Source organism: Aspergillus affinis (genome assembly GCF_023601865.1).
Source record: "Aspergillus affinis strain CMG 70 chromosome Unknown NODE_11_length_483380_cov_85_280398, whole genome shotgun sequence".
Taxonomy (NCBI): domain Eukaryota; kingdom Fungi; phylum Ascomycota; class Eurotiomycetes; order Eurotiales; family Aspergillaceae; genus Aspergillus; species Aspergillus affinis.
In genome coordinates, this window is record NW_026515792.1 from 104,763 (window position 1) to 117,673 (window position 12,911).

General features: G+C 54.0%; 3 protein-coding genes across 3 annotated transcripts; 2 read left to right on the forward strand and 1 right to left on the reverse strand.

Moving 5' to 3' along the window:
- Positions 1 to 60: 60 nt before the first annotated feature.
- Positions 61 to 1,250, reverse strand: KD926_000967 (THUMP domain-containing protein; the record flags this gene model as incomplete). Its single annotated transcript, XM_053096513.1, has 6 exons — positions 61 to 198; positions 263 to 403; positions 471 to 685; positions 748 to 904; positions 964 to 1,092; positions 1,209 to 1,250. 6 exons carry the CDS (start codon positions 1,248 to 1,250, stop codon positions 61 to 63), a joined length of 822 nt encoding a protein of 273 aa, XP_052959347.1.
- A 726-nt stretch (positions 1,251 to 1,976) lies between these two features.
- KD926_000968 (alpha-keto acid decarboxylase family protein) lies at positions 1,977 to 3,938 on the forward strand (the record flags this gene model as incomplete). The annotated part of the gene is made up of 5 exons (XM_053096514.1): positions 1,977 to 2,085; positions 2,158 to 2,238; positions 2,310 to 3,534; positions 3,591 to 3,798; positions 3,855 to 3,938. 5 exons carry the CDS (start codon positions 1,977 to 1,979, stop codon positions 3,936 to 3,938), a joined length of 1,707 nt encoding a protein of 568 aa, XP_052959348.1.
- Positions 3,939 to 5,590: 1,652 nt separating this feature from the next.
- On the forward strand, positions 5,591 to 12,490 carry KD926_000969 (serine/threonine protein kinase; the record flags this gene model as incomplete). Its single annotated transcript, XM_053096515.1, has 7 exons — positions 5,591 to 8,429; positions 8,518 to 10,345; positions 10,403 to 10,488; positions 10,890 to 11,012; positions 11,512 to 11,676; positions 11,740 to 11,872; positions 11,947 to 12,490. 7 exons carry the CDS (start codon positions 5,591 to 5,593, stop codon positions 12,488 to 12,490), a joined length of 5,718 nt encoding a protein of 1,905 aa, XP_052959349.1.
- Between the last annotated feature and the right edge of the window lie 421 nt (positions 12,491 to 12,911).

Genomic DNA, 12,911 nt, shown 5'->3' on the forward strand with positions numbered 1-12,911 from the left:
TATGAAAAATCGTATCGTAATATGCCATTAATCCAAAATTTTGAAATGCCAAATCATATTTTACTCCTTCACCTCGGGCGCTTCGCTCTTCGCTTCAGTTGTCGCTTCGGCTCTCGCCGACGGTTTGTAAAGCTCGGCCAGGTTGTATTTCTTCAGTTTATCATAGTCCGACCCCAGGACGCTCATTCCGATCAGGTTCTGTGTTCGATGTCATGGTTAGTCCCCGCGTTTCTCCAGTCAACTCTTCCCAGGGACATCGTACCTGCACCACTTCAACCAGAATGAGAAGGTCGTAGTTCTTGAGATCAACGGAATGGTCCGGTCCGACCACTTGAGCAATGGTTTTAATGAGAATATCCCTGTTGAATTTCGAGTTGCCCCTCACCACGGGTCGAATCGCAAACTGCATACCCATGCGATTAGCCTGGGTACTCGGACATCCAAGCCAAACAGACTGGAGCGCGGCATACCTTTTTGGGAGGGCCGCCGGAGTGAAAGTGGGGTTTCAGGATCTCCGCGGCAAATGCTTCGAGATCAACGCTGAGCGTCTTTCGTATCGACCGGATCGGCGACAACCGTTGGATATATCGACTGCGCTTCTGCTCCGGATGGGTATGCGCATCCACGCAGAGCTGATGTACCAACTTCTCCGGATCAATGGACTTGTCGAATTTCACGAAGATCACTGGTGCCAATTAGTTCGAGCCCAAAAGCCTGCGGGCGGGAGAAAGAAAGAGATCGACGAACCGCAAGGGAATTCCATCCGGAAGGTGCGAAAATCGCGGGGCTTGGACGAGCCGGGTTTTAACCCCTCGACTTCTCGTCGAATTTGGGCTTCGATGTCTTCATCTTCGTCGGAGCCGGAGTCGGCGTCCTTCTCGCCATCGGCGGACTGTTCGATACTCTGATCGACCGGACGTGTCAGACGAAATGCACGATGATCCCGAAACGGTCGGTACTAACCTGGGTGAACAGATCCACGGCCTCGGGTATGCATTTCCCTTCTTTGCCCTTGTCACACGTTACGAACACGCCACAATCACCGCTCTCGATAATCGCTCCCTTGCCATTTTTCTGCCAATTACCGCCTCCCTATACCACGGGTTAGACCACGGACGGAGTGAGGGTCATCCCACCGTAGCGGATGGGATCCAGACCATAGAGGCCAAAGGCCGGAGACCGGAGACCGGAGAGTAGTAAGAACGAACCTTTTTTCGTTTAGAAGACTGATTGGACGAGGAGTCGGGCATGGCTCGTTTTCCTGAATCCGCCATTCAGAAAGCGGGAATTCCTCGGCGAAAGTGGCTGTGTCGAGAGTTTGATAGCATCGACAATCTCCCCTCCTCTGCGGTGGAAAGAGAAATCGCCGGCATTAATTTCTTGGGCGGTGAGAGGCGGTGAGGCGGGAGGGGTTGGCGACTGACTGCCCGATGGGGCCTAGCGGATGCGCATCGTCCCACCGGGTGGGCTGACGGTCACCTGACAGGCTGACAGGCTCAACCGGCATGCCTGGCGTTTGAGGCATCCCGGTTTGCCGAGCGGGAGGTTCTAGAACTCGGGCCATCTGCCCATTGACCTCCTGCCATCTCTCCCACCAACTGATCTGCTTGCAGGCCATCCCGGGCCACCGTGAACCCAATGGCGTTATCTTCCCTTGTCTCACTGTACAACCGGGCTAGTTGGCCTTCAATTCCCTCGCCAGACATTGCCTCCCAAAGAGGGTGGGTTGTTGCTCCACGGCCATTCTCCCGGTTGATAACATGACATCACTATTTGTTCATGACGTATGACACGCTCCTCTGCTGCTTTTCCCTCTTTTTCCGGCCCTCCCGATACTTGTCTAGTACGGACTACATATAGCCTGAGAATCCCGGGACTTTTGTTGTATTGCCAAACAATTACCCCTCCTCAAATCGAATCTTCCCTTCGCTATCTTCGTCCCTACCCGCTCGCATCGAGAACCGTGCGTATTCCAGATGGCCACCGATATAGCGACCAAAGAGCTTCGCGAGCCCGTCGCCGTCGCCGAGTACCTCTTTCAGCGACTTCACCAGATTGGCATCCGTGCGGTGCATGGCGTCCCTGGTGAGCGATCCGACGGCCCCTCTGGAACAAAGCATCCATAGTTCAACATAACTAATCATGATTCGGTTCTAGGTGACTACAACCTTGCTGCGTTGGACTATCTACCAAAATGTAACCTTCACTGGGTGGGAAACTGCAATGAGCTGAATGCTGGTACGTTCGAAATGCCAAATGATAACCGCGGGAACGCAGCGGGATCGTCTAACTCCAGAATTTCACTGTAGGATATGCTGCGGACGGCTATGCTCGGGTCAATGGAATCAGTGCCTTGATCACCACCTTCGGTGTGGGCGAGCTGTCAGCCCTGAATGCCATTGCCGGCGCTTACTCCGAATTCGTGCCGATTATCCACATTGTTGGCCAACCACACACTAAATCGCAGAAAGACGGGTCCTTGTTGCACCACACGCTGGGTAATGGTGACTTCAATGTCTTCACGCGAATGAGCTCTGGGATTTCCTGCGCCACCGGCAATTTGACCGAAACTCACGAGGTGGCAACCCTGATCGACAATGCTATCCGCGAATGCTGGGTTCGCAGTCGTCCGGTTTACATCACCCTTCCCACCGACATGATCACGAAACAAATCGAGGGTCAACGGCTGAAGACTCCACTCGACCTTTCGCTGCCTCCGAATGACCCGGAGAAAGAGGACTACGTGGTAGATGTGGTTTTGAAGTATTTGCATGCGGCGGAGAGAGCCGTGATCCTCGTCGATGCCTGTGCCATTCGTCATCGCGCGCTTGACGAAGTTCATGACTTGGTGAAAGCCTCCGGTCTACCCACCTTTGTGGCCCCCATGGGGAAGGGTGCCGTGGATGAGACGCTCAAGAATTACGGGGGTGTCTATGCCGGAACAGGATCGAACCCCGGTGTTCGTGAGCAGGTCGAGTCCTCAGATCTCATCTTGAGCATCGGAGCCATCAAGTCCGACTTCAACACCTCGGGATTCACGTATCGCATCGGACAGCTCAATACCATCGATTTCCATAGTACGTTCGTGCGTGTTCGGTACTCCGAGTATCCCGAAATCAACATGAAGGGCGTCTTGCGGAAGGTGGTCCAGAAGATGCGCTCGCTCAATGTTCAACCAGTCTCGCACCTCTCGAATGTCTTGCCCGAGGAGGAGAAGAACTCGTCCAACCAGGCTATTACTCACGCATGGCTCTGGCCTGTCTTTGGACAATGGTTGAAAGAGAAAGACGTTGTTATCACGGAAACCGGAACTGCTAATTTCGGCATCTGGGACACCCGATTCCCTGCCGGCGTTACCGCTATTAGCCAAGTCCTTTGGGGCAGTATTGGGTACTCGGTTGGTGCCTGCCAGGGAGCTGCGTTGGCTGCAAAGGAACAGAACCGGCGTACCGTGTTGATCGTTGGAGATGGAAGTCTGCAACTCACCGTGCAAGAGATCAGCACCATGATCAGAAACAAGCTCAACCCCATCATGTAAGTCGGCAGCCCTTGCATTATCCTCTCCGCGGTTTTTGCTAATACAAGTGCAGCTTTGTTATTTGCAACGAAGGCTATACAATTGAGCGGTACATCCATGGGTGGGACGAGACCTACAACGACATTCAGGAATGGGATATCAAGGGCCTTCCCACCGTCTTCGGAGCGAAGGACCAGTACAAGGGATACAAGGTCCAGACCCGGGACGAGCTCACTCAGCTTTTCGCGAACCAGGAATTCTCTTCCGCGCCTTATCTCCAGGTAAGATAAGATGAGCATCAGCTCCCATAATTTACCGTTGCTAACTAGCGCGTTAGTTGGTGGAAGTCCACATGCCTCGTGACGATGCTCCGGCGGGCTTGAAGATCACCGCTTCGGCAGCGGCGGAGAGAAATAAATAATGGTGGACACTCTCGGGCATCTTCCTTTCTTCATATTTCCCGGCACATTGCATCCCGCTTTTCTCTATTTCTTCTTTCTGTGATTTTGTTGCCTGCGACTCTTCGTGCATATTTTTCTTAACTAATATTCGATCGAAAGGGGTGGCGATACACATTACGGTGAATGACGGGTAGCATGACATTATGTTTAATCGACACGACTACTTTTTATGATAAATCCAGATATGAAATTGATTGTCCTGAATAATAATGGAGAGCGTTGCAAGCGAGATCATTTTACACGGTGGGAAGTGGAAGGTCGAAGCTAGAATCACTACTGAGAACACCGTAGGCAAGACTGAGAGTACTTTTGTAGGGCTGAACGAGCGAGCCCGCTGTCGGTCCTTGGGTAAGGGGAAGTTAACGGGGTGGAGACCGGCGTGGCCCTGAATTTTAGTATGGAGAATACGGTGTTAGATGCTAAATGAAGATTGTTTCATTCATAGTTTTGGAGGATTTTGCGTAATGCCTTGACTGAGTTTACAATTTACATTAGTAGAAAGTAGAAACCTTATCAAATGTAAGCACCAGCAAAACTACACACGGTACTGCTTGGTTGAAGGGGGCGCAGGAGAAAAAAAAAAAAGAAAGAAAGAAAAAAGACTGGGGAATCCACGTGATCGGGAGGCGATAAAGGCGCTAAGGCGTCCAGCGCCTGGAAGCTCCTTGTGAAACGTTTTGATTGATTTGCCCCGACTTTAACTAAGAATCCTTTCCTTCCTGACAGCAGTGAGCAGACCCAGTCTCCAGTCTCTTCCTACCCCTTCCTCGTCACCTCGGATTCTCGCCAATTTATCTGTGGCCGCCAAGATTCGGACAGCTACACCGATAGCTGTCGACACGAACCTGCTATCTACCTTATCGCTTCGATTATTATTATTATTATTATTATTCGGAGGATCGTTATTTAGCGACGACTCGGTCATGGTACGTCTCATTTCCCCGTCGGGCTATCGGCGGGATTTCTTCGCCCCTGTCCAGTGGCTAGTTTAGGTAGTTATCGCTCACTGATGTCGGCTCAGCCTTCCCAAGGTCAATTCATCTCTCCGTGAAAGGTATCCTTTTATTCCTTCTCATCGCACGAACTATCGATAATTCGCTCTGTCGGCGCTTCTCTCCTCTCCTTCTATTTCCCTTCCCTTAAACTACCATTTTCCTCGCAACGAATCGATTTCGAAGCCAACGGCAACCCGCTTGATCTGTGTCCCCCCCCTTTTACTCGACACCGTAATCGACATTGGTTCAATAATAGTCTCGCCTGGTGTACGGATTTATCTTTTGGGAAAGAAAATCGGAATCGGAAACGTACAACTATATGACGCCATGTATAACTAAGACTCGAGTTTTGCACCCCACTCGCTGCCCAATTCAGTACATCGATTGCCTGTGGCACGACAGCGGGGATATTTGCGAACCATCATATCTGAAGAGAGCGTAGATATCGGCTATGACACTGCTTGCGCCATAACTTCGAGGATCCATTCATCTGTACAGTCACATCCAGAAGGGATCGTCAAGAAAAAGACGTGCGGGGGTTTAAAACCCGTATGCGTGGCTTGGGGGCTATTTGACGTGTCTCATTTTTGGTTGTTATCACCACCAAACCCGCCATCATGGACGGTCAACGACCCCAGCAGTATATGCCTGTTCCTCCGCCTTCAACCCAACCGCCTCAATCGCACATGGTGCTGCCACCTCCGCCGCCACGATACCCTCCCACACAACCCCAGGGTGGTATGCCCCCGCCGCCTCCTGGACCACCCCCGGGGCAAGGTTATGGCCCTCCGAAGATTGCCAATCCTCAGATGCAGCACCAGAACAATCTACAATGGGCGCCAAACTGGGCAACGCGGCAGGCACTTTCCCAGGGGATCCTTCCTCCCCCTCCCCCTCCCCCTCCTATGGCGCCGACAAACCAGCAACCCTATGGTCGACCGCCTCTGTCAGTTGGAGGTGAAGGTCGGACTTCCGCAACGTACGTCCCACAGGGAGGGACGTTCGGCCCGGGAGTCGGAATACCTGCATTCGACTTGCATTCCCTTCCTGCATACGAGAATCAGGGGACCATGACCGGTAGCGATCGACAGCAGCTTTCAATAAATCAACCTTACGAGTATCCCAACGCGGATGCATATAAGCGAGACGGGACCATTCCGCCGACGCCGTCGGCGCGCACTATTCCCCCTTCTCTAACCGCAAGTGATATCTCACATGAACAGTACTCCACTACGACAGCGCAGAATCCGCAAGCTCAAAACGGCCAGAACCAAGGCCAAATGGCAGAACTCACAAAATCTCCCAGTCATCGTCACAACAATAACAACACGTTACTCGGTGGTATGTCACCCAGCGAAGCTGCCGTCCAGTGGCCACTTGACAGGGTTCTCCTGTGGCTTGCGATGAATGGGTTCTCCGGGGACTGGCAGGAAACTTTCAAGGCCCTCGAAATCCAGGGCGCCGATTTCCTTGAGCTGGGCCATGGATTCAACGGCCGTCCCAATTGGGGTAAAATGCACAATGTGGTGTACCCGCAGCTCGCCAGAGAATGTGAGAATAGCGGAACCGGGTGGGATCTGACGCGAGAGCGAGAGGAAGGGAAACGCATGCGCAAATTGATTCGTCAAATCCAGGACGATCCGAACTATGACGCCGGCGTACCCATTCCGAAGCAGCGCGAATCCCAGTCCCTCGCAGGGAGTGTTCTCGACCCAGGCGCCGAATCTTCTCCCAAATATCCCAATGACCCTGTGTCTGCAGGCCCGAACTCAGGTAGTCCTAACCTCAAATCCCTGCAGCCTGCTTATAACCAGAAAAGCAACGTGCAAACGCGCTCTTTCACGGCCCCGATGTCTATTAGCCACGATCATACATCTTCCGAACTCAGCCAGCCCGACGGGACGATCTGGGGCCGATCAGACATCTCGCGAGCCGCGCTGGCCAGTGCAAGCGGCGACCATCGAAGACAGAGCCCCTCGGTCTCCAGTGAAACCGGCACTTTTCCTGGGCGCCCTTACGAAGGCAGTCCTAAAAGCGGTAGTCCGGCCATGCAGCACGCCACACTCGCACATCCGGGCTTTTCATCCACCGCCGACTTCAGAGAACATGCTCGAATGAACAGTTCCGATTCAACTACAGGACGCCGCTACTACGAAACGCTCAGACAGGATAATGCCCGCCCTTCTCCGCACGAGTCTTACAACCGACCGGCAGAGAACTCCTCTTACCCTAAAGACCATAGCAATCGGCTTTTCCATTTCTTCAAGAAGAAGAACAAAAGTGGCGACTCAACCCACCCATCTCCCGAGGAGCAATTCCTGGAGTCCCCCACGAGTCCGGAAGCGCAGCGTCATAATGCGTCTCAACTTCCCTACGATCGACCCAATTTCAGCAGTAGCGACATGTCGTTGGATCAACGCCCATTATCCGCGTCCTTCTCTGATCACGAACGGTTGGCCGCCCAACGGGGGAAACCCTCCTCTAAAGGAAAGAAGTGGGCTTTTGGAACGCTCGATGGGTGGAATTATCGCCTGATAGACGTTACGGACCTGGACTCCGTGGAGCAATTACGTGCTATTATCTGCCAAAGCCTCGGGATCTCGGATTGGGCCGGTTCCCAGATATTTGTGACCGAGCCCGGCCAGACAGACCACGATGAACCTTTGAACGATACCAACCTGACATTGTGTCGGCGGACGAGGTCGGACGCCGTTGGCAGCTTAAAACTATACGTCCGTGGGCCTCACATGCCCTCCGGTTCTATCAACTCCCCACACTACACCGGTCTTGGGGTTTCATTCCCGGACAAGACCACCTCATCGCCGACAACGGGACAACACCAGTTGCAAAGGAAACCATTAGATGATGAAGCTCTCAATCGGATTTCCCCGCACAATCCGGCAAAGCCTACTTCTCCCCAGGTCGCTGCGCGCCCGCAACAGCTAAGGACCCCTGCGGTCAAACTGCCTGCGCGTGACATAACGCAGCTACCGATGGGAACTTCGCCGGTAGAGGGGGGCGGAGAATCTGGATATCCATTCGATGCCGAAAAGCTGGATCCTATCGCTGAGCAAAAACGTGAGATGGAGCGAAGACAGAAGGCCTTGCGATACTCAAAAAACACTTCCGTGCCGCAGGCGGGGAAGAACGCCTACGGAGAAACGGGTTATCGACGCAAGGATGTCATTGATTTTGACTCGCCGCGGATATCGCCTTATGAAGATAAGAAGGCCTCGGAGCCACTGGTACCCCTCCGCAAGCCACCAACCGCTCCGCCCGAGTCAAATACACTGACCAAGGTCAATTCCCTACGAAAGACCGACCGTCCCGCAGTTCATGGACTTGGGGCTGCCCTCGCTGGTATGGGCAGAATTACCGGTGCCATCGGAACCCCGTCGCCGTCGGTGCCTCAAAGTCCCGGATTCAATAGTCCTAATGCCAACATCACTACGCCGGGTAAGATTATGGACTTTCTTCCTTTGATCTCTTTCTCCCCCTCTTTATTTACTATTTGTATATGCCTACTGACAAAAAGCAGTATTAGATGAACCAAGAAGTGCCTCATCGCGGTTCCCTCCCGGGTCGAACGGTCAGAGCACTCCAACCTCTCACGTCAATCAGTCTCCTGCGAAATCCGAGGCAACTCCGGTTGAAAGAACCAGGCCAAATGCGGAATCACGCAAGTCATACGGACCTGAGTTTGATTTCGAAGAAACACAGGTCTCTTTCCAGCGTTCACCGGTACCACAAGACGACTCGGAGGATGATTCAGATGATGGTCTTTTCGCGATCCCGTTGGTAAACAGCAAGACTCCGGTGAAGGAGAAAGGTCCTATGTTTGGATCTCCGGAGCCGAAGAGATCTGAGAAACCGTCACTCACGCTAAACACGGGACCGAGGTTGAAGAAGGAATTGTCCGTGCGATTCAGATCGCCCAGTACCAGCCGCGAAACCTTTGCCGGGAGTGCGGACAGAAGCAACCGGAAAACATCCTTCTCCGACATGACCGGTTCTCCCGAAGAAAAGAAGCCTCCGCCTCGAAGGGACTCATTTGTTCGTGGAAACAACTGGGCAAGCCGACCTCCCGTGGAGGGCGTCATTGAATATCTGGACGAGTTCTTCCCCAACATCGATCTCGATGCTCCTTACCTTGACAACCACGGCGCCTCTCCCCCCTCGTCACCGGCGAGTAGAATCTCAGCCGAGCACGAGGCACCTCATAAAGAAAGACACGAGGGACCAACATACACGCCACTCCCGCCGCCACCAAGTGCTGACGAGAACACCATCGGACCCAGCGAGCCGACGATGAAGGCTCACGATGCCGGCATCATCGCTCGGCGTAACGTTAATCGCTCCGGCGGTCTCACTCGAGGAAAGTCCATCCGAGAGGTGGCGCGCGGTGCTAACCAAGCCAGCCGGAATCGCAGTGTTCATGCGTCGAGCGGGAGCCAAAAGTCAGGCGATATCCTGCGTCGCAAGAGCACGAAAATGTTCGGCGCGAAGATCATGCAGATCAGTCCCAAGCCCGGAAGTCGTCTCAGCCAGCTTGATCCTATCCCGCAGAACAACGTTAGCGCCGGCAATATCCCCCAGCGGCAGCCGACATTCCGTATTATTCGCGGTCAGCTCATTGGAAAAGGCACTTACGGCCGAGTGTACCTCGGCATGAACGCCGACAATGGTGAGGTCCTGGCGGTCAAGCAGGTGGAAATCAATCCCCGGATCGCGGGTCAAGATAAGGATCGGATCAAGGAGATGGTGGCGGCCATGGACCAGGAGATCGACACGATGCAGCACCTCGAGCATCCCAATATCGTGCAGTATCTTGGATGCGAGCGCGGAGAGTTCTCCATTTCTATCTATCTGGAGTATATTTCTGGTGGTTCCATCGGCAGTTGTCTGCGCAAGCACGGCAAGTTCGAGGAGAGCGTGGTCAAGTCGCTCACGCGGCAAACGCTGAGCGGGCTGGCGTATCTGCATGATCAGGGTATCCTGCATCGCGATCTCAAGGCCGACAACATCCTGTTGGATCTCGACGGCACGTGCAAGATCTCGGACTTTGGTATTTCCAAGAAGACGGACAACATCTACGGGAATGACTCGACCAACTCGATGCAGGGGTCGGTCTTCTGGATGGCCCCGGAGGTGATCCATTCGCAGGGTCAAGGGTACAGCGCCAAGGTGGACATCTGGTCCCTCGGGTGCGTGGTGCTCGAGATGTTTGCCGGTCGTCGGCCGTGGAGTCGAGAGGAGGCGATCGGGGCTATCTTTAAGCTGGGCAGTCTGAGTCAGGCGCCGCCCATTCCGGAGGACGTGTCCATGAACATCAGTCCGGCCGCGCTGGCCTTTATGTATGACTGTTTTACGGTGTAAGTTGTTATTTCCCATGACGGATCAATATATTACTAATGCGGAATGCGTTGCAGGGATTCATTGGACCGGCCCACGGCGGAGACCTTGCTCACGCGACATCCTTTCTGCGAGCCCGATCCGAAGTATAATTTCTTGAATAGTGAGTTGTATGCGAAGATTGGTGAGGATTCATAGGGGGGGGGGGGATGGTGGTGGTGGTGCTTGTAGACGGGAGGATGCGTCTACGTGTATATAGTGAGGTGATACTCTATGGGAGAGATAGCTCCAGCTCAGCTATAGTTCAGCTTCAAGGTATAGCTCAGCTACGTAGTATAGCAGAAGGTGGTGACGCCAATACCCTAAGCCCTAGACGCCCCACGGCCAATCAGGCTGCCTAAACCGGGCTTCGCTTAGCAACAGCACGCACCTTACCCGATCGGGGCGATGCAACCACAAACGTCGACTCCATCGCGGCACCGTCACCCCCTTCCTCATCTCCATCTCCATCCCATCCCATCCCCCCAGATCATCCAGGATAGGCCGGATACCTACGCCGTCTAGGTTTCTGCCTCACTAGTCGCTTGCGCCCTCCGCCGCCCGACCGAATTGCCGCGATAACAGACAGCCTTCCCCCGGAAGGCCCCCAGAAACCCAGGCGTCATGTCGACGGACGTCCGGTCCAAGGTATGTGCCACCGAGAAGATTTCAACTCTGCCTTTTCCACTCTGCGCCGACCGCGTTGATCTCCCGGCTCCCTTGGTCTGTCCGTTTTCCGTCTGCGAATGACAAGAATCAATTGGACGAAAGAGGGAGGGGGGTTGAACTCGGTCGACCTGGGACGATCTTTGTGATTTTGGACGATTTTCGCGAGCAAAAACCCGCCCGGGTGGATGAGACAAAGAATCGAGAGAGAAGTCCGAGGATCAAGAAACACGAGGAAGATGCAGAACACGAAAGAAAGAGAACAAAGCAAATGCTGACGGATGTTTCATTTCCAATAGAACCTCTACGAGCTTCTTGGTAATTTGATACCCTTCCCTTCCCCTCCCCTCCCCTCCTCCCCCCCCTCATTGGGTCTCAGCCCGGCACCTGGTTGCACCCGACCACCTCACCTCATCAATTACATCATCATCATCGTCTCTTCTCTAACCTAACCGTTCTTTTTTTTTTCGTTCGCGATTAGGCAATGACCCTGAACTTGACCCCAACAGAGAGCCTGCTCCTCCCACGAAAGCTCTAGACAAGCCCGTTAACCGTTCCGGCAAGCGGGACGCCCCCAAGGAGGCCCCCGTCCAGGCTCGCGAGTCTGCTCCCCGCCGTGGAGGTCGCCCTACTGGCAACGAGGCCGGTATGTTGTCTCCCACCCTGATTGTTCTGCGACTGGGATCTGGTGTCTGACGTCTTCCCGTAGCTTTCCGTGACCGCAACGCCGGCCGCACCAACAACCGCGAGAAGCCCACCGAGGATGGCAGCCAGCCCCAACGGCGCGAGGGCCGCGGTGGCCGTGGTGGCCGCAGCGACCGCCAGTCCCGCACTGGTCAGACGTAAGTAGCATCGATTCGAACTCTTGGTGTCTTTTGGGGTTTCTCGGTCTAACTATGGCATGTGATTTCTACAGTGACACCCGCAAGCAGGTGAACCAGGGCTGGGGTGGCCAGAGCGGTGACAAGGAATGGGCTGACGAGAAGGCCGCCGAGGCCATCGCCCACAAGGACGAGGCCGAGCCCCAGACTCCTGGCGAGGAGGCCCAGGAGGCTGACAAGTCCAAGTCGTACAACGACTACCTGGCCGAGAAGGCTGCCCAGGGTGACCTGAGCGCTAAGCCCGTCCGCGCCGCCAACGAGGGCACCAAGGCCGACAAGAAGTGGAACGAGGCCAAGGAGCTCAAGCGTGGCGAGGAAGAGGAGAACTACTTCAAGGGCAAGGAGGAGAAGGGCAAGCGCGAGAAGCAGCGCAAGGAGAAGAACTTCCTTGACGTTGACCTGCGCTTCGTCGAGGCTCCCCGTGGCGGCGGTGCTCCCCGTGGCGGTCGTGGCGGCCGTGGTGGTCGCGGTGCCCGTGGCGGTCGTGGCAACGGCCCCCGTGGTGGTGACCGTCCCGCCGGTGCTGCTGCCCCCACCGTCTCCGTCGACGAGAAGAACTTCCCCTCTCTGGGCAAATAAATCCGGTTTTCTTCCAACCGTTGTCTCCGTTCGGGGGATGTCCACAGTTTCGTGAAAGTCTTTTCAAGGAACATTCCAACAGGGTTCAGCCTCAACAAACAATCTCACAACCCCCCACATAACCACCCAAAAGGAGAACAAAAAAAAGTAAAAACGATCGGAGAGAAACCACTTTGCGATATTGCCTTTTTCCTGGTAAAATGACGCGATATGGATGGCAAGGAAATGGAAACGTGATGAAATGATTCGATCCCCTCGCGTTTAGGTTTTAAAATGGCCCTGTAATTTGATTTGAATGTCAAAAAATAGGAATGTGAATTTCAAATCACACCGTGTCTCTTGTAGAAGTGTAGATGTTTCTTGTAGGATCTGGACCTTGTAGCTAGATTATCGGTCCTTCGATGTCAAGGGATGAAGTCGA